We start from the raw sequence: 21,785 nt of genomic DNA on the forward strand, positions 1-21,785 counted from the left end.
TCAATTGAAGAGAGCAATAATAAATGCGAGCAATAATTGAATTGATGCGCGCATTAATTCATTTGATGAGAGTAATAATTGAATTAATGCGCGCATTAATTCAATTATTGCTCTCTTCAATTGAATTAATGATATCTTTAATTCATTTGAAGCGAGCAATAATTCTTTTAGAGAGAGCAACTATATAATTAAAGATATCTTCAATTCAACATATCCACAATTGAATTAATGATATCTTTAATTGAATTGTTGCTCTCTTTAAAAGAATTGATGCGCGCATTAATTCCTTATACAAAAGCATTGTAGATGATTTAAAGATATCTTCAATTGAATTAAAGAGATCATCAAATTATTTATACCGAGCTCTAAATTAATTATTGCGAGCAATATTTCTACTAAATTGATGCTCTCATCAAATGAATTGAAGTCTCAGAGCAATAGTTGAATTAATGTGCGCATCAAATCTATTATTGCTCTCATTAATTGAATTAATGCGTGCATCAATTGAATTGAAGAGAGCAATAATTGAATTGAAGCGCGCATTAATTCATTTGATGAGAGCAATAATTGATGTAATGCGCGCATTAATACAATTAAAGAGAGCAATAATTGAATATTGATGATATCTTCAAATAATTGAAGATATCTTTAATTATTTGAGTTTATGTTAATTTGGCGCTCCATATTAGTTTGATGTTAATGGATTATATCGATTGCTTTGAAAAGAGTTGAAGAAAAACTTGTCTGTGCATCGCCTGCAGGTTTTTTACGTATGTATAGATGAACGTGTGTCACTCTCGAAATGCAGACGATTGGTTTATATATACTGAATGACAAATGTACTTCAGTCATCTATGAATTTGTTATGTAACAAATATTGATTGATTTTTATGATTATAAAATGGAATTATCAGTCATGATAACTTTATTGATTGTTGCATTAGCGAAACTCGGAAGTGCAAGCGAGATGTGTATCAATTTTCTCATAATCAGTTAATACGTATGAAGGTACCTGGTATATCGTAGAATAATGACCCCGCGGTATTCCTTTGATCTTTGCAATAACCGTGGTAGAAATGCAAATCAATATGACCCCTACTCCAATATATCCCTAGACGTAATGTTAAACGCGACCTAGAGGCATGTTTGCTGAAAGCGCTATCTTGTAATATTTTATGTCTCAAAATTGAATTAAAACACGGGTTTTTTTTTTCTGTTAAACACCTACCTAAGAAAGGGTAAACATGCATAATTTTATGGTTTTAAATATTATACATCTTTGAAAATACAGAGAGTATATAAAGACTTATTTGAATTTATCCTTGTTTTAGATGATTGCAAATACCTTGAGTACCAGACATTTTTGTTATGAATCATAAATACTACTAAAAATACAAAAACAAACAAACAAAAAAACAAAACACGTGTGTTTTTTATTATTTAAATATACATATAATAACATATTCATTCCGCATAAACTTTTAAAACTTGCATATATTTAACCGACCGCCTCTTGGCCGGTAATGAAACCTTGTAGGGTCTTTTTCGTGTCACTCTAGATTCCCTTGCAGGAGTTTTGCCCCTTTATTTGAATGGAGGGTACACAATTCGTCTGCCTAACTCCTCCCACAATTTTCAAGCGAGGACTTTCTTATTTTACAGTGTTCGTGCCTTCCTATTCAACAGAGTATTTGTGTGCATGTGGGAAGGACTTTGATTTTCTTCAAGTTTTGAGAAAACTTATTGAGATTGTTTTTATGAAAAATTAATGTCTCCCCAGCTCCCCAAATTGGAGGTGCTCCAAATGAAACCTCCTCCCTTTAATGTACTGCATGGTATAGAGGAGAAAGCATAAACAGGAACATAGACGTCATGAACTCCCATAACCACATACGAGAACTCCTCACAAACTATTTACAATCTCCACCTCTCAGATCCACAATAACTTTAAGGAAAAGGATTGGATCCTCCTGTCTCTACAATATGCACATCTGCAAATGGCAATGAAGCATTGTACAAAATTCCAAGTCTATCGGATAAGCCATATTGGAGGAGAAGCGTTTACAAGCTATTTTAATATCCTCCACCCCTCTTAGATCCACTATAACTTTTAGGAAAATATTTGGATCCTCCTGTCTCTAAAATATGCACATCTATACAAATGACAATGAAGCATTGTACAAACTTTCAAGTCTATCCGATATCCCATATAGGAGGAGAAGCGTTCACAAGATTTTGTGACAGACAGATGGACGGACGGAAAGTACAAAATAAAACAATATGTCTCCCCCTGAAAGAGGGTAGACATAATTACACGTTCACTTTTGAAGAAATATTACATAGAGAGTGCATACTGTCTGCCTATAACTCCTCCCACAATTCGAATTGACGACCTTCTTATTTCACAGAATGTTTTATGGGTATAACTATTGAAGATGTGTCATATGGGGAGGATTTTGGTTTTCTTCAATTTTTGAGAATATCACACGTTATTGAAATTCATCACTTTTGAAGAAATATTACAAAGTGAATACGTGGTTTATCCGTTACACTCCTTTCACAGTTTTCATTCTAAGGCCTTCGTAAACAACTTGAATATGTGCGTATTGCAAGGATATTGAGTCTTAACAATTTCCAAAGTTTCTTTGATGTTTGGAAAAAAATACAGGTTCATATAGAGCTCTTGGTTTGTCTATTAATGTCACGTACCGTTTTTAAAGCTATATATAGGACCTTAAATATTCATATGATACAAAACAAAGTATGTCCTATGTCGCAGCTTAGGATGGCTTATACAAACACCCCACCAGTGGCGTAGCTTCCATTGAGGCAACCGAGGCAGCTGCCTCGGTAAAAAAAAAAAACCCACCTTTTACGTTGTTAAAATGTCGATCCCCTGCCTCGGTAATATTCGAACCCAAGCTACGCCTATGCCCACATAGATTTGTGACGGGCATGAAAATGCATTTAAGGGTACAGAATTGGAACACTTCACGCTAGCATACTTCCTGAATAGAAGTGTGTTAGCGCCTCTTGAAGGTATGCTGGCGCGAAGCATTGCAGTTCATACCCTTATGCATTTTCAAAACTGAAATTATTTCTTGTGTTTTCACTCTACTTTCGGTTCTCCATAAATTAGAAGTACTATAACTGTCAAGATTCATAAGCGCATTTTTAACAACTTTATTTGCGCGTTCATGAGGAAATAGCTACCATCACGATTTATCAAGATATCAAAGACAAAAACAATGGAAATGGAAATATTTAAAATATATTTACAATTCAACAATAATGCTCCTTCTTAAATGAATTGTTGTTGCTCAATCTAACTGTTGAATTATTGCGCACATAAATTTTGCTTTATTTTTATTTTCCTTATGTGTTCTGGGTGTAGCTCTTGCATGACGGATTCTATGTATGGCGTTTGGTAATTTAAGAAACTCCGAAAGCCTTGTCAGTGGAGACGTTACTATACATTTCCCCACTCAAATTACAGAGATCTTTAAAATGAAAAATGACTTGGAAATACCAACAAATCATTAAAAGCAAACTCTAAATGAATGATTAAAAGCAACAATTCCGCCAAATTACTGTATGGAGCGCCAAATTATCGTAAACTCAAATAATTGAGGATATCTTTAATTATTTTGAATTAATGATATCATTAATTCAGTTGAAGAGAGTAATAATTTAATTATTGCGCGCATGATATCATGAATGTGTCTGAAGAGAGCAAGAATTTAATTATTGCGCGCATGATATCATGTATACGTCTGAAGAGAGTAATAATCTAATTATTGCGCGCATGCTATCATGAATGTGTTTGAAGAGAGCAAGAATTTAATTATTGCGGGTATGATATCATGAATGTGTTTGAAGCGAGCAAGAATTTAATTATTCCGCGCATGATATCATGAATGTGTTTGAAGGGGGTAAGAATTTAATTATTGCGCGTATATCATGAATGTGTTTGAAGAGAGTAAGAATTTAATTATTCCGCGCATGATATCATGAATGTGTTTGAAGCGAGCAAGAATTTAATTATTGCGCGTATGATATCATGAATGTGTTTGAAGAGAGTAAGAATTTAATTATTGCGCGTATAATATCATGAATGTGTTTGAAGGGGGTAAGAATTTAATTATTCCGCGCATGATAACATGAATGTGTTTGAAGAGAGTAAGAATCTAATTATTGCGCGCATGATATTAATTTAGTTGAAGAGAGTAAGAATTTAATTATTGCGCACATGATATCATGAATGTGTTGGAAGAGAGCAACAATAAACGAATAATAAACAATTGGAGTTTATGTGAATAAATCATAAGTAAATTGTAAGTGCAAAACCGTCAAATTTAACACACAAGCTAATTAACAAGCACTATGGCCCCAGTTCAATGTATAATGACCATATTTCATAATTATTAAAGGAATATTTGTAATCATGGTATCATTTTGAAGGGTTCATCAAATTAAAATAATCCACCATAGGAATTTTCAAAATTTTGTTTACTGCATGATTTATTTCACCTAGAATTTAACATTGAAATATATGGGGAAAACATGTTTTATTACAATATTTTACAAATAAATTTTATTTTCATACTAATCGTTTGGTAGAAAGTTATATACACTTTCTTTTTATGAATTTATGAAATAAAATTAATCATTGACTACACACATTTTTAGAAAATTTGATTTTTTCTTATTTTTACAAAGGGCAGACAACTCTTTCAAAAAGTCTTAGGTGCAAAAAGATCAGCTTCTAATCTTTTACCATCTAAATCCTTCAAAATAGTTCATAATCCTTTCATTATACATGGAATACCTTAATTTCATAATTTCCATGCAATGTAGAAATCAAAAATATACTTTTAAATGATTGACACAACTACAAACTTCAAGTTCGAACCTCTTTCATATACGCAAAATTTCACTAATTGGGCGCAATAATTCAACTCGTTAATTCATTTGAAGATATCATAAAACCAATAACTTATTGCTCTTTTATGGACCTTGTATTTTAAATTCTAGCAAAGTTTTTAGTTCATCATATTATATACATTATTTTTATTCGTCGTCTCCATCATCCTCGTCACTCGATCCATCAGACGACAACACGACTGGTTGAATGTCTGGTCGAAAGCTGTCTGCTGTGGTCAAGTGATCACGGGAACTGAAATCGAGGTTGAGGTTTTTGAATGTCAAACTCTTAAGTTCAAGGTTACCAACATGCCGATTGTATTCATCCTCTGGTGTACCAGGCACAGGGTCATAATTCATATTGGAAATTTCTTTCATGGCTGCTTGGAGCCTTAACGTATAATAATCCCTATCCTCAATATCATTAACGACAAGATCGTTCAGAGTGTCTGCAAACTCTTGAATTTTTTCATCATAATTTAGAGATTTTATTTGGCTTAAATGAAGTTCAACAATGTCAATTTTCTTTTCATCCTCAAAGAAACTAGACGATTTCTTCCTGTGATTTTCCTGCTCCGACTTCCGTCCCGTTTCGTGTGCTTCTTTCGTAACCTGCAGTAAAAGTGATGGCATGCAGGTCTGTGGTCTTGCCTTTTTACTTTTCGATAATTCACTCAACTGCTTTTTTTCACTGTCTGATCTATTTCCTTTTGCGGAAATATTCATATGAATATCTTTTTTGCCTTGTAGAGTTTTAACGCTGACTTCTATCGCGTGCTGCTGTGGATGACTTCCGGTGGTTGACGGTCGCTCTACAACGGACAGTAGTGGGTGACTCGATAGTGCCCCCATGGATCGTGACGTCATGCCTTCTGTGATAGAATTACTCCGTCGTCGGGGGTCATTCGTTTCTACGAATACATCATCGTCAAATTTATTCTGTTTAACTATTGGCGATACCTTTATCCGTGGAGGTTTCTTTTTCGTGTTTCGTTGTTTTCTGTTATTTTGAAGTTTTGTTAGGAACTCATAATCTTTTTCGGCGCTTCCGAAATCGGTGTTTAATCCATGCAGATTTCTGGCTCTAAGTTCCATTTCTGTGTCCTTGTTTCCATGCATACGTGCTTCACATAGCTTAGATCGGTACAACTTATCCTGAAATCGTTTAAACAACACTTTCTGATCTATCTTAATTCTGTGAATCACATTTTTCTCACTTCTTTCCAAAACATGCAATTGTTTTTTCAACAAAATGTCTTCTTTCCAGTTTGCATAATGCACTGAAGGCGACTTTTCAGCATTTTCACCCATTTTCCATCCTGGGGCAGTCATCTTGAAGCTCTCAACGGGTTTGCGAAATGCGTTGCTTTTAACACTTGTATAAAGGTTTTCCAACCAGCTGTGAAATCTTATGTTCTGCAACAAAATCACATGCCTTTGTTTCTTATCGTCCAAAACGAATGTATTCATTCCACTCTCATTTAATTTAGGCGGTCATGGAAGTTCAGTGATAACAAATGCTTTCACATACTTCTAATTATCTTTAAGTCAACATGTGACTACGATATATGTGTGTAACTGCCAATCTAAAGCCGTCTACATTTATAAGTGTACCAAATGCTTTACAGCTCTGCTACATGCTTCATGACATAAAAGGGACAAAAAATCTTATCATTCGATTTCTCTATTCTTATTTGTTATTTAGTTTTTGTAATTTATTTTACTTCCCACCTTTTGTTAAGGAGAAAGCAAACAAAAACTACCCAGACATTTATCAGAGTTAATCCTGTGTTTGACTGTAACGCGCGATTGGATTGGAACGCTCCTGAGCACCAACTGATTCTCTCCGTCCGGTTGCAAAAAGTGTATAACTGTTCTGCTAGAATAGAACTGCCAATTTCATACATAGTTTCGTTTAGTTTACAAACGCCCGTTAACCCCATACCGAAAATAATACCAGTGTGCAGAATTTCTTCTACGTCACAGTCGCATTCGATTGGATTTCCGGTGACATCAACATAACGAAATGAACAGGGAGGACTGCTGATGATGAAGGAAATATTCGAAATGTTGTTATTGTCCAGGTCCAGACCGATTGGGTGTCGCAGATTGATGAAGGCTGACGGAGAAATGTGTCGGAGACTGTTGTTGCTCATAACAAGAGTTTTCACCGATAAGGTGGAGATATCGGTGTCAAACGTTTTCCTATGAAAATGGTTATGAGAAATGTCTAAATATGATAACGTTTTCAGTGAAGATAGCTCTGCGACTGGAATAATAGACATCCCCACATCCCTGAGAAACAATGTCTCTAGTGAATGTTCCAAGCCCTGGAACGTGTTTTTACTGAACACCAACGGGTTACTATCAAGTTCTAGCATGTTCAATGTGTAGTCCCCTTGAAATGCATTTTTAATGGTTTTAATGTTGTTTTTTGAAATTTTCAAAAACAAAAGTTTCCTTAATTGTTTCATTGCAGCCGTTGGTATCTGACTCAGATAGTTTGCATGAAGTTCAAGTTCTTTAAGACTGTCTTCTAACCCTCTGAAAGCACCATCGTCTATCGTTGACAATTCATTATAATCAAGAACTATTTCTTCTAAAGCATCTAAAGTAACAAAGCTGTCGGTTGCAATCTTGGTAATGTCGTTCCCACCAAGAAACAATCTCTCCAGATTTTTTAGCTGTAAAATTGCAGACGGCACTTTTTCTAAATAATTGTAGGTCAAATCAATTTCCTTTATCGATTCCAATCCGACAAACGCCCGCGGTTCTATCATTGTAATTCCACACGATCTCAAACTCAACTTCCGTAGTGAATGCAACCGCAGATCCCTGAAAATGTCATCTGGAAGAATCTGGGAATCATTTTCGTAATTACGTATCGTATTTGAATCCAAAATAAGCTCAGTTAAAATGCTTAAATTCTTAATGAACATTAATCCTTGATCGATGGCAATTCGGTTTCGCGCCAAATTGAGCTTCGTTAAATCTGCCCCAAGCTGTGAAAGCGTTCCGATACCTCCTGTCTCCAATGTATTCCTGCTTAAATCCAGCTCCGAGATGCTCCGAACGTCAAAATCAGAAACAGAGACGGTGGAGATGTTGTTTCCGCTAAGTAAGAGCTTTGTCACGTTTTGATTTGACAGGGATGATAAATTGGGCATCGTTTTTAGATTTAAGAAGCTGCAGTTGACGATGGACATCCTATCATTATTCCACCAGACGATCTCGCGGCACGTGCACTGCGTCTGCTTTTCAAAAGCAGGACAGCGGAAATCTGCCAAAGTGTAGATGAGCACCATCGAAACGGTCACAAAGTTCAATGCCAGAATCATTGTAGATCTTCGTTCTAAGTATGAAATATAACGTCTGTCAAAAGTGTGTGTGTGGGGTGTGTTTTTTCTTTCCCCCTTTTTGGGGGGATTAAATTACAAGTCAACGAAGCATAATGAAAAAACTTACCAGACCTCATTTGGCTTGCATCAATGGTCGTCAATTAACATCTTAATTTCGTAATGTAAACTATAAAGATATGAAGAAGACATCAAGTTTAAAGCTGTGGAAGTTAATGTTGTAGTCCTAAGTTTTAAAATTCTGCGCTTTCTAATGATTCGAAATGTCTTCTTCATCAAAGTGCCATAGTAGTGAAATTTATTTGAAATTAAAATTCTGCCTTAATTTTTGGTTATTTGTTCAAAGTGAATTCTATCTATGAAAAACGTATTCATTTTCACACCATTGAATATTTGAAGGAGAATGCCTCCGTAATTGGCGCATGCATATTACAGTAATGCATATGTCTGCACAAAATCTTTCTACAACAATATATTAAATCTGCGCAAGTGCGCGCGAGTCTCGATTCTGTCGTTTATCAATTTGCAAAATTATATACCATTTCTTGATTCATTTAAACTTGTTAGTTATTCATTTGCCATTTTCAAGCTTTAAAATATTGCAATAAATTTTAAAACATACATTTTGTCACAAAACAAAACGAAGATTTTAAAAATTCATTTACATAAGACTGACAATGTGCACCTACCTTCGTCTGTTCATAAAACTCCTAAATTACACGTGCGTCGCTCTGCACGCGCATTACTTGTATACATTAGTTACTAATCGTTGAAAATTATCGAATACCAGGGGAGTCTCGTGCACATGCGGCGGTGATTAAGAAACCATCAACGAAAGAAAATATCTGATATTTCCAAAGTGAATGTTTCCCATCTGCTACCAAATTTCAGAGAGACGAGGGGGGAAATGAATGAAAGAAGAAAAAAAGAACTCGAAAAATTAGCAACTGTTTACATCTAATTATAGAGTGGCGTTGACTTTGATATTCATTATTCACATCCACCCCTTCTACTGTGGAGAATTTGGAAAGAACATTAATAAATTCCACACACGTGCACAATAAACTGTTATTGCATGCAGTGGTCGTATTGAATTAACGCGTCGTCGTTGTCGGAATTCAATTTCCACTCATTGAAGTTATTGGATTTTCTTCAAAGAGAATGCTTATTTTTTCTGCAAGTTAATACTAAAAAATGATTCACTTAGATGTGAACATGGTCAAGTGAAATTGAACACATATAACTGCCTCTGGTGAATTCATGAATTAACTGCGATAAATTGTATAAAAATTTAATTGCGATATACAATTATACACAGCTAAACTGGTCCATGTTGCATAAACAAAAGGCGTGCATTGCGGATCCACTAATCAATTAAGTCTTTCAGTAATGTAGGAGATTAGGAAACTCTGATTGGACGGTTCTTTGGGGTAGAAGTGACCACCGGGCAGTAACTGAACTGTCGTCTTGCCAGAAGTTACATCCTCCCAGGCTGAAATTGTAGGCACCCAATTTATAAATTTTACCGAGAGTTTGATAAAAAAAAATCTGTTTTATTTTGTTGAAATGGTTTTCTATGTTTAGTAAGAAATATTTTAAAGCACAATGAACCATCGCTAAAGTGACCGTCGGTCAATTTCTGTTACCTTTTAGATTATGTTTGGCATCATCTTGACCATCAAATAAATGTAATGGGCAAGAAAGGGGCGGATCTACTCCTATGGGAGATCTAGAGAAAGGAAAATGAATTTATTGAATATATTCCAAAAGTTTGTTTTATAACGATGATTTTTTTTAATAATTTTTACGTCATAATCAAGATAACTGAATCATACTTGAAGCCCTCCATCATGACGTAGTCCGCTTTGAGAGGAGGGAGGAAAAGTGTCATCATCTCCGGATCCGATAGCACCTGCTCTGGCGTACCTCCTATGCAGTTTCAATGGTGAAGTTAACATTATGGGTATTATTAAAAGCATAATCCGCGCAATATGGAAACTATAGTCTGCAGTCTATAGATAGTCAATTTGATTTTATATTACCCAGCTTTTTCAGATACTCCACAAACTCTTCTTCAGACATGTCATTTACTGTCTGGCCTACGTGTTTCCTTTCTGGGGCCTGAAAAAAATAATTCTGAATTTCTGATTGGTTGAATTGTTGATTTACAACACGATGTATATGTCCGCACGGTGTACTTTTCTTACATGTGGTGCAGAAATTCCGGAACAAAACATTCTCACTGGTTCTTTGTGGTGTAATTTCTTCAACAGGAGTGCGGTTTCAAAACTATACAACGCTCCCATACTGTAGAAAGTAAATAATAATTCCTGTATATTTTCGCTGCATGTTAATCTAAAACTTACTAGTTCACACTTTTAATGTCTGATTCTTGTTACTATTCCTAACAAATTATTTCAAAATCAAACTACAAGTAAAACAAATTCTCATTAAAACCTGTGTCCCCAGAAGATGATATCTGTGTTACAATATTTCTTGTAAATGGCTGAACACGTGTCCTGCAGAATCTGGTCAGCGTCTGTGGTACACGGATCACGAAACCGAGACTCGCGGCCAGGGAGAGTGATTCCACACACTAAAAAATTATTGTAAAAGACAATATGTCTACACCAGTGTTATAAGGAGCACCAAATTAATAAAAACTCCAATAACCGAGGACATCTTTAACTATTGTATAACGAAGTGTATATTTGGTGCAGTTCTTCGATCAATTCAGTTTGGTTTTACTATTGATTTACAACTCCTAACCAGGATATACATAAATCAGTATATCTTTGTTCACATTCCGATTGAATATTTGTTTTGTTCTTCTCAGAAATATTAGATAAAACAACTCCGCAGAATATAATTCATATTATACCATGGTATCACAGGGTTCGGGCCCAACACGGGCTTAGTCCTAGTGAAGAGAGCAATAGTTCAATTAATGCCCACAATAATTGAATTATTGCTTTCTTCAATTGAATAATTGCGCGAAATAATTGAATTATTGCCCTCGTCAATTGAATTAATTATATAATTAATTCATTTGATGCTCGTAATAATTCTTTTAGAGAGAGCAACTATCTAATTAGAGATACCTGTATCTCCAATTCAACGTATCCACAAATGAATTACTTATCTCTTTGATTGAATGGTTGCTCAATTGATGCGCGCATTAATTCCTTGTACAATTTCGTTGTAAACTAGGAAATGAATTGTTTTAGCACACTAAAACTGATGTCTCCCCATCCATTTTCCATAGTTTTTTTTTAAAAAAAAAACACCCCACATTTTCAGGGACCATCTTTAAAGTGGAAAATTAAGACTTACACGGTACATAATATTCGCCTATTTGTGTATGTGCTTCAAACAAGGATCAGTGTTGTTAATGTATATGAGTGTAAATCAAACTTACCAACATACCAAATATCAAAGGCCTTTGTCAAAAGACAAAAAGTTATGGTCCGAACAAAAAAAAATGCCCCAAAAATCCATTGACGTTTACATAAAAGGTCAAAGGTCATAAAAAATGACACGCGACACATTGTCTTATCATGGTATACTCACATACCAAATAACAAAGGCCTATGTCAAAAGACATAAAAGTTATGGCCCAGACAAACTTTGTATGAGAAGCGGAAGAAGAATTCACACTAAAACAAATTATCCCCCTTTTGGGAAGGGGAGACATAATGATTAAAGATATCTTCAACTGAATTAAAAGAGATCATCAAATCATTTAATACCCAACTCTAAATTAATTTTTGCAATAGTTCCCCTACATTGATGCGCGCATCAATATTCAATTGATTTTATGCGTGCATCAATTCAATTATTGTGCACAATAATTGAATTGATGATATCTTCTAATAATTAAAGACATCCTCAATTATTTGAGCTTATATTAACTTGGCACACAGTGTAAGTAAATCAAGTGCGCCCATTTTTCTTGTCATTTTGTGAATGCTCCAAATTAGAATTACTTCCTGCGTAATTTCAGTGTAAATCTGGTCAGTGAATAAAATAAGGTCAAGGGATTTAATTTCTGTTAGATCTGAACATTTCAAGGACCTGTACAACCAGTGTGTCGTAAAAAGGTAACAAACTAAAATTTTATTTAGGGCTTACCCTCCACCGAGTCTGGACACTGTCTACCCCACTGCGCATAAAAATTGGATCCTCCGCCAGCCCATGGGAAACATATCAAAGCGTACTTCGCATTAGGTTTAGCGTAGCGGCAATTTAAGAACTTGTCTACCATTCTACAATAAATGCATAGATACTATTTAGTACAAAATTCATATGATTTTTCAGGTTAAGTAGCTGTAATTTCCTGGAGGGAATTTTAAATTCACGGGAAAATGGCCAGAAACGCTGGTTATTAAAATCTTTCATGTCATAATAAAGCAAAGGGTGTGGACCCAGATATAATCTCAACAAGATTCGTCGAGGCTGGATATTTGGACTGATCATACGCCTCTTCCGCTGAGATTAGACCCAGATATAGATGAAACTAGGAAGACTGAGGGTCAAAACATAAAATATAACATGTACATGAATTTTCGAGTGATGCTTCATGATTTTTTTTTTTTTTTAAATGCCGGGGGGGAGGGGGGGGGGGGAGACAGGGACATGCTTCCCCAAACAGATTAACATTATTATTGTATTCATGTGTATAATTCTTTGTTAACATATTTCATCGAATCCGCTTTTGAACAGTTGATTTCGTTAATTCAATGTATTGTATGGTTAACGTAAGGAATATCACGGTTTACATGTATAACTAGTAAAACTTAGAGATTCTGTCAGCAGGTACAGACACTCTTACTGCCATATTAAAATAAATTTCACTTGTTCTGCTTAATGAATTATCATTTTCATAATGAAAAGTAATTAGTCTATATTTAAAAGTATTTTTACGAACCCCATCGGCCATTCCCATTTGCTATCGAGCAAAATATATTTTGCAAATTAACCCAACCCCCCGATTTTTATGATTTATGGTGGTTAAATGCTATGATTAAAAATGCTTTGAAGAAATTTCTAAATCTAGCAGCAGAATTGTAAATCATGTGGGTGAAAAAGTTTTTCTCCGTATTCTGCTGTGCCTCGGAAGTTATAAATAGAACAGGTGCTTTCCAATATATGACATCATGGAAAGGTCGTTCCTTTCGGGTCTCTCTGGATTTTTCCATAACGAGATAACTCTTGACGTCATGTAAAAATATTAAATGGTGGCGAAAACAGGAACTTAAAGAAGCATTATTGTTTTTTACCAAGCATGTAGACCCAGAGAGTCATGTGGAGGTGGATATGTGGGATTCCAAGAGGTAACCCTTCACTGTTAACGTTTAAAGATGTAAAAATGAATGACGTAATGTGATCTAGCATCTCCATTACTTGTAAATGTTCAAGGGCAAACAAGATTTTAAAAGATTAAAGCCAATAAATGAAGTGTTTACAAAAGTACTCACATGCTTATTATATTATGGAATCTTCTCTCAATTTAATAATAATGAAAAATAGATGAGCATGCTCTGTGGCAAAATAATTCCTAAAGACATAAATACACTAGACTGCGTACGCTATGTTTTTGTTCTAGTATTTGACACTGTGACCTACTTCTCTTGTTTTTGTCCACAGCGTTACGGCAGCACCTGCATAATCCGCGACTTTCCACCACTGCCTGTCTAGATGAAGAAAAGAACAAGAAAGACCAAACCAGATTTTGTCATGCAACCAGGTAGGTGATATCAAAACGAGGTCACATGACACGGTCCGCCGAGGAGGATAAAGGCGGCCTACTAGGCCTAGATCTCGTATATTGAATATAGGCCTACTAGATCTCGTATATTGAATATAGGCCTACTAGATCTCGTATATTGAATATAGGCCTACTAGATCTCGTATGTTAATATAGGCCTACTAGATCTCGTAAATTGAATATAGGACTACTAGATCTCGTATATTGAATATAGGCCTACTAGATCTCGTATATTGAATATAGGCCTACTAGATCTCGTATATTGAATAAAGGCCTACTAGATCTTGTATATTGAATATAGGCCTACTAGATCTCGTATATTGAATATAGGCCTACTAGATCTCGTATATTGAATAAAGGCCTACTAGATCTCGTATATTGAATATAGGCCTACTAGATCTCGTATATTGAATATAGGCCTACTAGATCTCGTATATTGAATATAGGCCTACTAGATCTCGTATGTTGAATATAGGCCAACTAGATCTCATATGTTGAATATAGGCCTACTAGATCTCGTATGTTGAATATAGGCCTACTAGATCTCGTAAGTTGAATATAGGCCTACTAGATCTCGTATATTGAATATAGGCCTACTAGATCTCGTATATTGAATATAGGCCTACTAGATCTCGTATGTTGAATATAGGCCTACTAGATCTCGTATGTTGAATATAGGCCTACTAGATCTTGTAAATTGAATATAGGACTACTAGATCTCGTATATTGAATATAGGCCTACTAGATCTCGTATATTGAATATAGGCCTACTAGATCTCGTATATTGAATAAAGGCCTACTAGATCTTGTATATTGAATATAGGCCTACTAGATCTCGTATATTGAATATAGGCCTACTAGATCTCGTATATTGAATAAAGGCCTACTAGATCTCGTATATTGAATATAGGCCTACTAGATCTCGTATATTGAATATAGGCCTACTAGATCTCGTATATTGAATATAGGCCTACTAGATCTCGTATGTTGAATATAGGCCAACTAGATCTCGTATGTTGAATATAGGCCTACTAGATCTCGTATGTTGAATATAGGCCTACTAGATCTCGTAAGTTGAATATAGGCCTACTAGATCTCGTATATTGAATATAGGCCTACTAGATCTCGTATATTGAATATAGGCCTACTAGATCTCGTATATTGAATAAAGGCCTACTAGATCTCGTATATTGAATATAGGCCTACTAGATCTCGTATGTTGAATATAGGCCTACTAGATCTCGTATATTGAATATAGGCCTACTAGATCTCGTAAGTTGAATATAGGCCTACTAGATCTCGTATATTGAATATAGGCCTACTAAATCTCGTATATTGAATAAAGGCCTACTAGATCTCGTATATTGAATAAAGGCCTACTAGATCTCGTATATTGAATATAGGCCTATACACTACGGAAACGAATGATGTGCCACAGACATTCTTTGGGTAGGCCTATTTGTGATTTCGAAGCCTGTCTATTGATTATACAAATTATTATTTTTTAAAGCAATTTCCTTTTTTTTTTTTTTTTCTTTTCTTTTTTTTGTGTACGAAGGATCATCTTTGCTAGCCTAAGGTTTTCAGTCCACTAAATGCGAGCAGAGTGAACCGAAATATGACGAATAATAATATGTAAATTTTAAGTGCAATTGTGTATTGTTCACAATAAGACTTATTGCTTTATATATTTTAATTTTAGCAGACAAAACAATTTCCATGGTAAACAGAAAGATGACCATGAAGATGACAGGGAGTGGTGGAAAAACAAACCACGGTGGAATAGTTTTACATCCTCGGACACTTTAGGAGTTTTGGGATTGGTAGGCACAAAACTTCAGAGAACTACTATCTTAGTGCTTTATATTTACATGTTTTTAGATAAAACACTCAAATGGAATGTTTTGTACCATGACTAATTTTTAAAATGCCAAATTTTAAATCTTTTATAGAGTTATTGTTAAATTAGTCTAATTTTATATTCATCAACACACAATTCAGGCCAAGTGGGATTAGATAAATCAGGACAACATTTTCCCAATGTAAATTGTGCATCTTTTTGCAGGGTGCAATTGTTTACCTTAGCCTTCAGATTTCAAGATGTCACCAAAAAGTGAGAGAGAGAAAGGAGAAGCCTGTTTATGCCAGGAATTGTTTGCTCTCACAAATTTCCCAGATAGCATATTGTCTGCCATCAACCGTCAGAAGATTTGGCGATCAGGGAGGAAGGCTGCAGGACAGTGGAAAGATTCCAGTAGAAAGGGTAGGTCCTGTATGTGGAAATTCTCACACAATAACTTCTTAATGAATTTCGTTTCAAGCATAAAATATCAGAAGGGAAAAAATTTCATGAACTCAGCACAAAAAAATATTGGTTGCAAGCTTCAAAATTTTTTAATTTCATTTCATTTAAAACTAGGGAAACAAAGAGGATCCATTGGAAAAAGTATTGAATGAGTTTGAAAATGTAGTGCAGAAGTATGTGGCTGTAGCTAAAAACATTCAAGCTCAGCGTAAAGCAAAGACAGGGGAGATGACTGAGGCAGTCAGCATGTGGGAAGAGGCCAGCGATATGGGATACTCCCGATCCCAGTTCAACCTTGGCCTCAGCTATGAAACAGGTCATGGAGTCACAAAGGATGCTAGGAAGGTATGTGAGAAAGATAGGATTCTGTTGCTTCAGTGAATGAAATGGGTGGATTAAATATTTGTAAAATGTGTAAATTCTTCATCAGGTAGTGTTAATTAAGCTTGGAAAGGTGAAAATTGTTTCAGTCGATAGCGTAGATATTATTGCATACTGTTTTGGTGACAGACATTTTTATAATTCTTTATGTTTTAGACGGTATTTGAATGCATAATATTTTCTTCAGGCTGCTAAGTATTACAAGTTAGCTGCAGCTGAGAACCATGCCCAGGCTATGTATAACCTTGCCCTTATGTACCAGGAAGGGGAGGGGATATCACAGAATACAGACAAAGCTACCAGTCTGATGGAGAAAGCAGCGGATCTTGGACTGGCTCAGGTAAATAAAGTCAAACCAGTATCATAGAAATTAATATCATGAAGTCTCATACCTTACATGTGATTTATTGGTTATTGAAAACAATTATGTTGTAGGCCCAAACATACCTTGGGGTGCATTATACAGAACCTGACTGTCAGAACTTCAACAAGGCTGTGTCACTTTTCAGTGAGGCTGCAAAACAAGAGGTTTGCATACTAATTGTATTTGTTCTATGAATTTTCTTTCACTGATATTTCATTTCAAAATAAATAATGTAATTTTGAAAGAAATTACAAATGGGGAGTTGGAAGTTCAGAGAATGATATTTGATGAATGTTGTAGCATCCTGAGGCACAGTACTTCCTGGGAATTTGCTATGAGCAGGGCTGGGGAGTAGAGGTAAATGAGTGCAAGGCAGCCCACCTGTACTCACAAGCAGCCCAGTCTGGGCATGATGGAGCTCTGTATAATCTGGCCGTGTTTCATGAACATGGAATAGGAGGTAAGGTCTAGTTTCCATTAGTTCGAAAGATATCATGAACATGTTTTTGTATTACAAGAAATTGATATACAAATGTTTAAATGTCTGTACATTTATTATACCCCCCGAACGAAGTTCTGGGGGGTTTATAGGAATCACTCTGTCTGTCCGTCTGTCTGTCTGTCTCCAGATTCGTGTCCGGGCCATAACTTCTTTGTTCTTTGACATAGGCATACCATATTTGGCACACAGGTGGATCACCATAAGACGATGTGTCATGTACCTTCTTGACCTCTATTTGACCTTGACCTTGAGGTCAAAATTAAAGGTTTTTTACAATGGATTCGTGTCCAGGCCATAACTTCTTTGTTCTTTGACATAGGCATACCATATTTGACACATGAGTGTATCACCATGAAACGATGCGTCATGTACCTTCATGACCTCCATATGACCTTGACCTCAAGGTCAAAATTAAAGGTTTTTACAATGGATTCGTGTCAGGGCCATGACTTCTTTGTTCTTTGACATAGGTATACCATATTTGACACATGAGTATATCTCCATGAAACGATGTGTCAGGTACCTTCATTACCTCTATATGACCTTGAACTTTGACCTCAAAGTCAAAATTGATGATAGGGTTTTGACATAGTCATACCATAAGACATGGGTGTATCACCATGAGACTGTGTCATGTACATTCATGACCTCTTTATGACCTTGACCTTTGATCTCAAGGTCAACATTATAGGTTTTTGCCATGGATTTGTGTTCGGACTATATCTTCCAATTTCTTCTATGAAGGCATACCTTATTTTGACACTCAGGAAAGAGGTAATTTATACCTATTAACAACACCCTTTGGGAGATTGGGGTAAGCGGGGGGTATACTTAGTGAGCATTGCTCACAGTACATCTTGTTTTGACTGTCTCTTATTATACCCCCCGCAACAAGTTGTGGGGGGGTATACTGGAATCGGGTTGTCCGTCTGTCCGTCCGTCCGTCTGTAGACGCAATGGTTTCCGGGCTCTAAAACATTATCCTTTCCAACTACCGTCACCATATCATATATATGGACTACCCATGGGATGAAGATGTTCCCTATCGATTTTGGGGTCAAAAGGTCAAAGGTCAAGCGCACTGGACATCGAAGTAGCAATATGGTTTCCGGGCTCTAAAGCGTTATCCTTTCCAACTACAGTCACCATATCATACATATGGACTACCCATGGGATGAAGATGTTCCCTATCGATTTTGGGGTCAAAAGGTCAAAGGTCACGCGCACTGGACATCGAAGTAGCAATATGGTTTCCGGGCTCTAAAGCGTTATCCTTTCCACCTACAGTCACCATATCATACATATGGACTACCCATGGATGAAGATGTTCCCTATCAATTTTGGGGTCAAAAGGTCAAAGGTCAAGCACACTGGACATCGAAGTAGCAATATGGTTTCCGGGCTCTAAAGCGTTATCCTTTCCACCTACAGTCACCATATCATACATATGGACTACCCATGGGATGAAGATGTTCCCTATCAATTTTGGGGTCAAAAGGTCAAAGGTCAAGCACACTGGACATCGAAGTAGCAATATGGTTTCCGGGCTCTAAAGCGTTATCCTTTCCACCTACAGTCACCATATCATACATATGGACTACCCATGAGATGAAGATGTTCCCTATCGATTTCGGGGTCAAAAGGTCAAAGGTCACGCGCACTGGACATTGAAGTAGCAATATGGTTCGGTTTGTCATGCCATTTGTTTTTTACACTCAGAAAAGAGGTAGTTTATACCTATTACCAACATCCTTTGGGAGATTGGAGTAAGCGGGGGGTATTCTTAGTGAGCATTGCTCACAGTACCTCTTGTCTTTTTACAGGATTACCTGAGGATTTAATATCAGCAGAGGAGCTATACCGAAAATCTGCAAACCTTGGTAATGAAATGGCAGGAGAAAAAGTCTTGGAAATTGATGCCAAGAGGGTGGTTAAACCATGGAAGGGGAACTATCCAAGCTGTAAAATGGACGAATTCCTGTATGATATAGGTATATGTTAGTATTTATCAATCATTTTCACTGCAGCACATTTATTAGTACATTTAAATCAGTCCTATCATGTAATTTTGACTGATATTCCTGACTGTATGTTGGCTGTAACACCCACTAATGCATTTTGTAATTTTAGACCAGTTCCGTGATAGCCAAAATGACAGTGCCAGTGTATCTCCTGGAAGAGAGGACAGAAAGTTTATACTTCAAAGTGAACAGAAAACAGATTTAAAGGGAAATACCTCCAAGATCTCTCTCCACTCGTCTTCCTCTTCTCCGTCTCTATCGGAGTATGTTCGCCAGCACTTCTCACAGCTACAGATTGGGGCGGTTCCTGTCTCTGATCTTCTGCCACTACTTTCCACTCACGAGTCGGGAGAAGTGTGGCATCCTCAGTTTGGGAGCCCCAAAATCACCTCCCCTGTCTCTCCCTCCGTGTTGTTCACACTGGGAGATGAGGATGAGGAGCTGATGGCCGTTAACAGATTGAACCTTGCTGTTCGTCAGACGGACATACAGTTCCAGATCCCAGAAAAGAACCATCACCATTTCTGCTCGATGATACAGAGGAACTCCACCATGCCAGATCTACAAAGTCAGGCAGTGTCCTGTGTTTGATTATTTCCTTCTTATTAATATGTTTTTATAAGGCATTCTCATTTGAAGGTACAATGTAATATGGCATATAGTATGATTTTGTCCGATTTAAATGCACATTTAAGTACTGTAGCTTATAAAAAATGACAAAATTATAGAATACAGAACCATTGATATTTTTGGTTGTGTTTAACAATTTTTGCATTTTAGAACTGTGCACATTGCAAATACTTGAGAAATTCACGACATGATAGTAAATGGTCCATTAAAATGCCAAGGGTTTTTCTTTTACATGTGTCTCCTATCTTAACATTTCTCTTGTACTTTTCAGCTAGGATTTACAATTTCCTTTACAAATTTTGTTTAGGGCTAGTTTCTACACTATGACAGTGTATCGAAGAAACAAATGTGCATGTAATGTAAGAATTTGAGATGTTTGCGAAAGTTCCAGTGTAGCATTTATAAACTCCTTTGTTGACAGCTTCATTATTACAAAAGTCCTATGATATTGATATTTTTAATACTTTTTATTTGTGTTTGATATTGATTTATTTTAATTCATCAGTTTGGATAAGATATTCTCGATTGTGATTTTGAATTCCAGCACAACAGATTTTATCAATCATAAGTTACAGTTCAGGTTTGATTTATTGTATGTACAAGATTGTTCTTCACAAATTTCAACTCGTTCTTCATTTTACAAATATCATTACGTAATACTCACATTTTCTTTGAGGAATGTTTATGCAGTTTAAGTAGGTGTTCTGAGCCTCACAGAATTTTGATGGTGTTTTTAATACATTTGTGTTCATTCATTTATTTTGTTTCCTCTTAGGTGGAATTTATTTGGTAAAGTGCTACATATCTTATTCTACTTCATACTAATTGTGCTCCATGCCAGCACACTAAACTCACCCAGCAATGTCCTGACATTAATCAGAGCTTTGTTAACACTTGTTATTGTTTACAGTCGTATTTCTACACACAGTTTGAAAATAAACATGTCATTGGTGTGTAGTTCAGCGTTTGATTATTAGCTCACCTGAGCCAAAGGCTTCTCTGATCAAAATTTGTCGGACGTCTGTTGCATTTGTCACCATTAACTTTTCACATTTTCATCTTCTTCAGAACCACATGGCCAATTTCAATTAAACTTGGCACAAATCAGCGAGTGGAGAGGATTCAAGTTTCTTTAAGGTATCCGACCTACTAATGCATTTATTTTTACAACAAGAGGCCCACAGGTCTTATCGGTCACCTGAGTACTAGTGGAAAAGTACCACTACTTCCATGGGCTATGAAATCTAGAATAAAATTTCCTGTTCTGAATATATAAGCTAAATTCTAATGTTCAGCAACAATATAAAACAAAATGTGTTCTTAAAACTTTACTGCCCTCTAAAGTGCATACACTGATGAAAGGCTTTAAATAATAGGTGTATTGACATTACTTACTTACTTAGTCCTCTTCGTGCTTGTCAGCACATCAGGCCGTCACCAGAGACTCCCATGTTGGTCTGTCCTGTGCCCATTTCTGGACCTGTCCCCAACTCCAGTTGTTATCGTTCATTTCTTTCTCCACCGATCATCTCCTGG

General features: G+C 36.1%; 4 protein-coding genes across 13 annotated transcripts; 1 reads left to right on the forward strand and 3 right to left on the reverse strand.

The window, feature by feature from the left end:
* Window positions 1–3,168: 3,168 nt before the first annotated feature.
* Window positions 3,169–6,516, reverse strand: LOC125678619 (uncharacterized). The gene has a single exon (XM_048917194.2). The coding sequence runs from the start codon at window positions 6,391–6,393 to the stop codon at window positions 5,071–5,073; it is 1,323 nt and encodes a 440-aa protein (XP_048773151.2). The 5' UTR covers window positions 6,394–6,516; the 3' UTR covers window positions 3,169–5,070.
* LOC125680176 (insulin-like growth factor-binding protein complex acid labile subunit) lies at window positions 3,169–8,261 on the reverse strand. Its single transcript, XM_056153560.1, has one exon. The coding sequence runs from the start codon at window positions 8,259–8,261 to the stop codon at window positions 6,639–6,641; it is 1,623 nt and encodes a 540-aa protein (XP_056009535.1). The 3' UTR covers window positions 3,169–6,638.
* A 1,295-nt stretch (window positions 8,262–9,556) lies between these two features.
* LOC125678620 (S-acyl fatty acid synthase thioesterase, medium chain-like) lies at window positions 9,557–14,042 on the reverse strand. Of its 3 annotated transcripts, none has more exons than XM_048917197.2 (8): window positions 13,905–14,042; window positions 12,411–12,544; window positions 10,737–10,875; window positions 10,487–10,586; window positions 10,322–10,400; window positions 10,115–10,208; window positions 9,926–10,008; window positions 9,557–9,771 (listed from the first exon to the last, which is right to left on the reverse strand). In XM_048917197.2, exons 2-8 carry the CDS (start codon window positions 12,541–12,543, stop codon window positions 9,650–9,652), a joined length of 750 nt encoding a protein of 249 aa, XP_048773154.2. In that variant the 5' UTR covers window position 12,544; window positions 13,905–14,042; the 3' UTR covers window positions 9,557–9,649. The 3 variants fall into 3 exon arrangements, with proteins under 3 accessions (XP_048773154.2, XP_048773153.2, XP_048773152.2); XM_048917196.2 differs by having other exon boundaries at window positions 13,901–14,041; XM_048917195.2 differs by lacking the exon at window positions 13,905–14,042 and adding an exon at window positions 13,757–13,882.
* Window positions 13,027–21,206, forward strand: LOC125678618 (uncharacterized). 8 transcript variants are annotated; one of them, XM_056155791.1, is made up of 10 exons: window positions 13,027–13,612; window positions 13,926–14,025; window positions 15,749–15,869; window positions 16,112–16,318; window positions 16,466–16,696; window positions 16,920–17,072; window positions 17,168–17,260; window positions 17,397–17,556; window positions 19,422–19,595; window positions 19,729–21,206. In XM_056155791.1, exons 1-10 carry the CDS (start codon window positions 13,582–13,584, stop codon window positions 20,208–20,210), a joined length of 1,752 nt encoding a protein of 583 aa, XP_056011766.1. In that variant the 5' UTR covers window positions 13,027–13,581; the 3' UTR covers window positions 20,211–21,206. The 8 variants fall into 8 exon arrangements, with proteins under 8 accessions (XP_056011766.1, XP_056011768.1, XP_048773147.2 ...); XM_056155793.1 differs by having other exon boundaries at window positions 19,422–19,589; XM_048917190.2 differs by having other exon boundaries at window positions 16,112–16,309.
* The last annotated feature ends 579 nt before the right edge of the window (window positions 21,207–21,785 follow it).

Source organism: Ostrea edulis, chromosome 2 (genome assembly GCF_947568905.1).
Source record: "Ostrea edulis chromosome 2, xbOstEdul1.1, whole genome shotgun sequence".
Taxonomy (NCBI): Eukaryota; Metazoa; Mollusca; class Bivalvia; order Ostreida; family Ostreidae; genus Ostrea; species Ostrea edulis.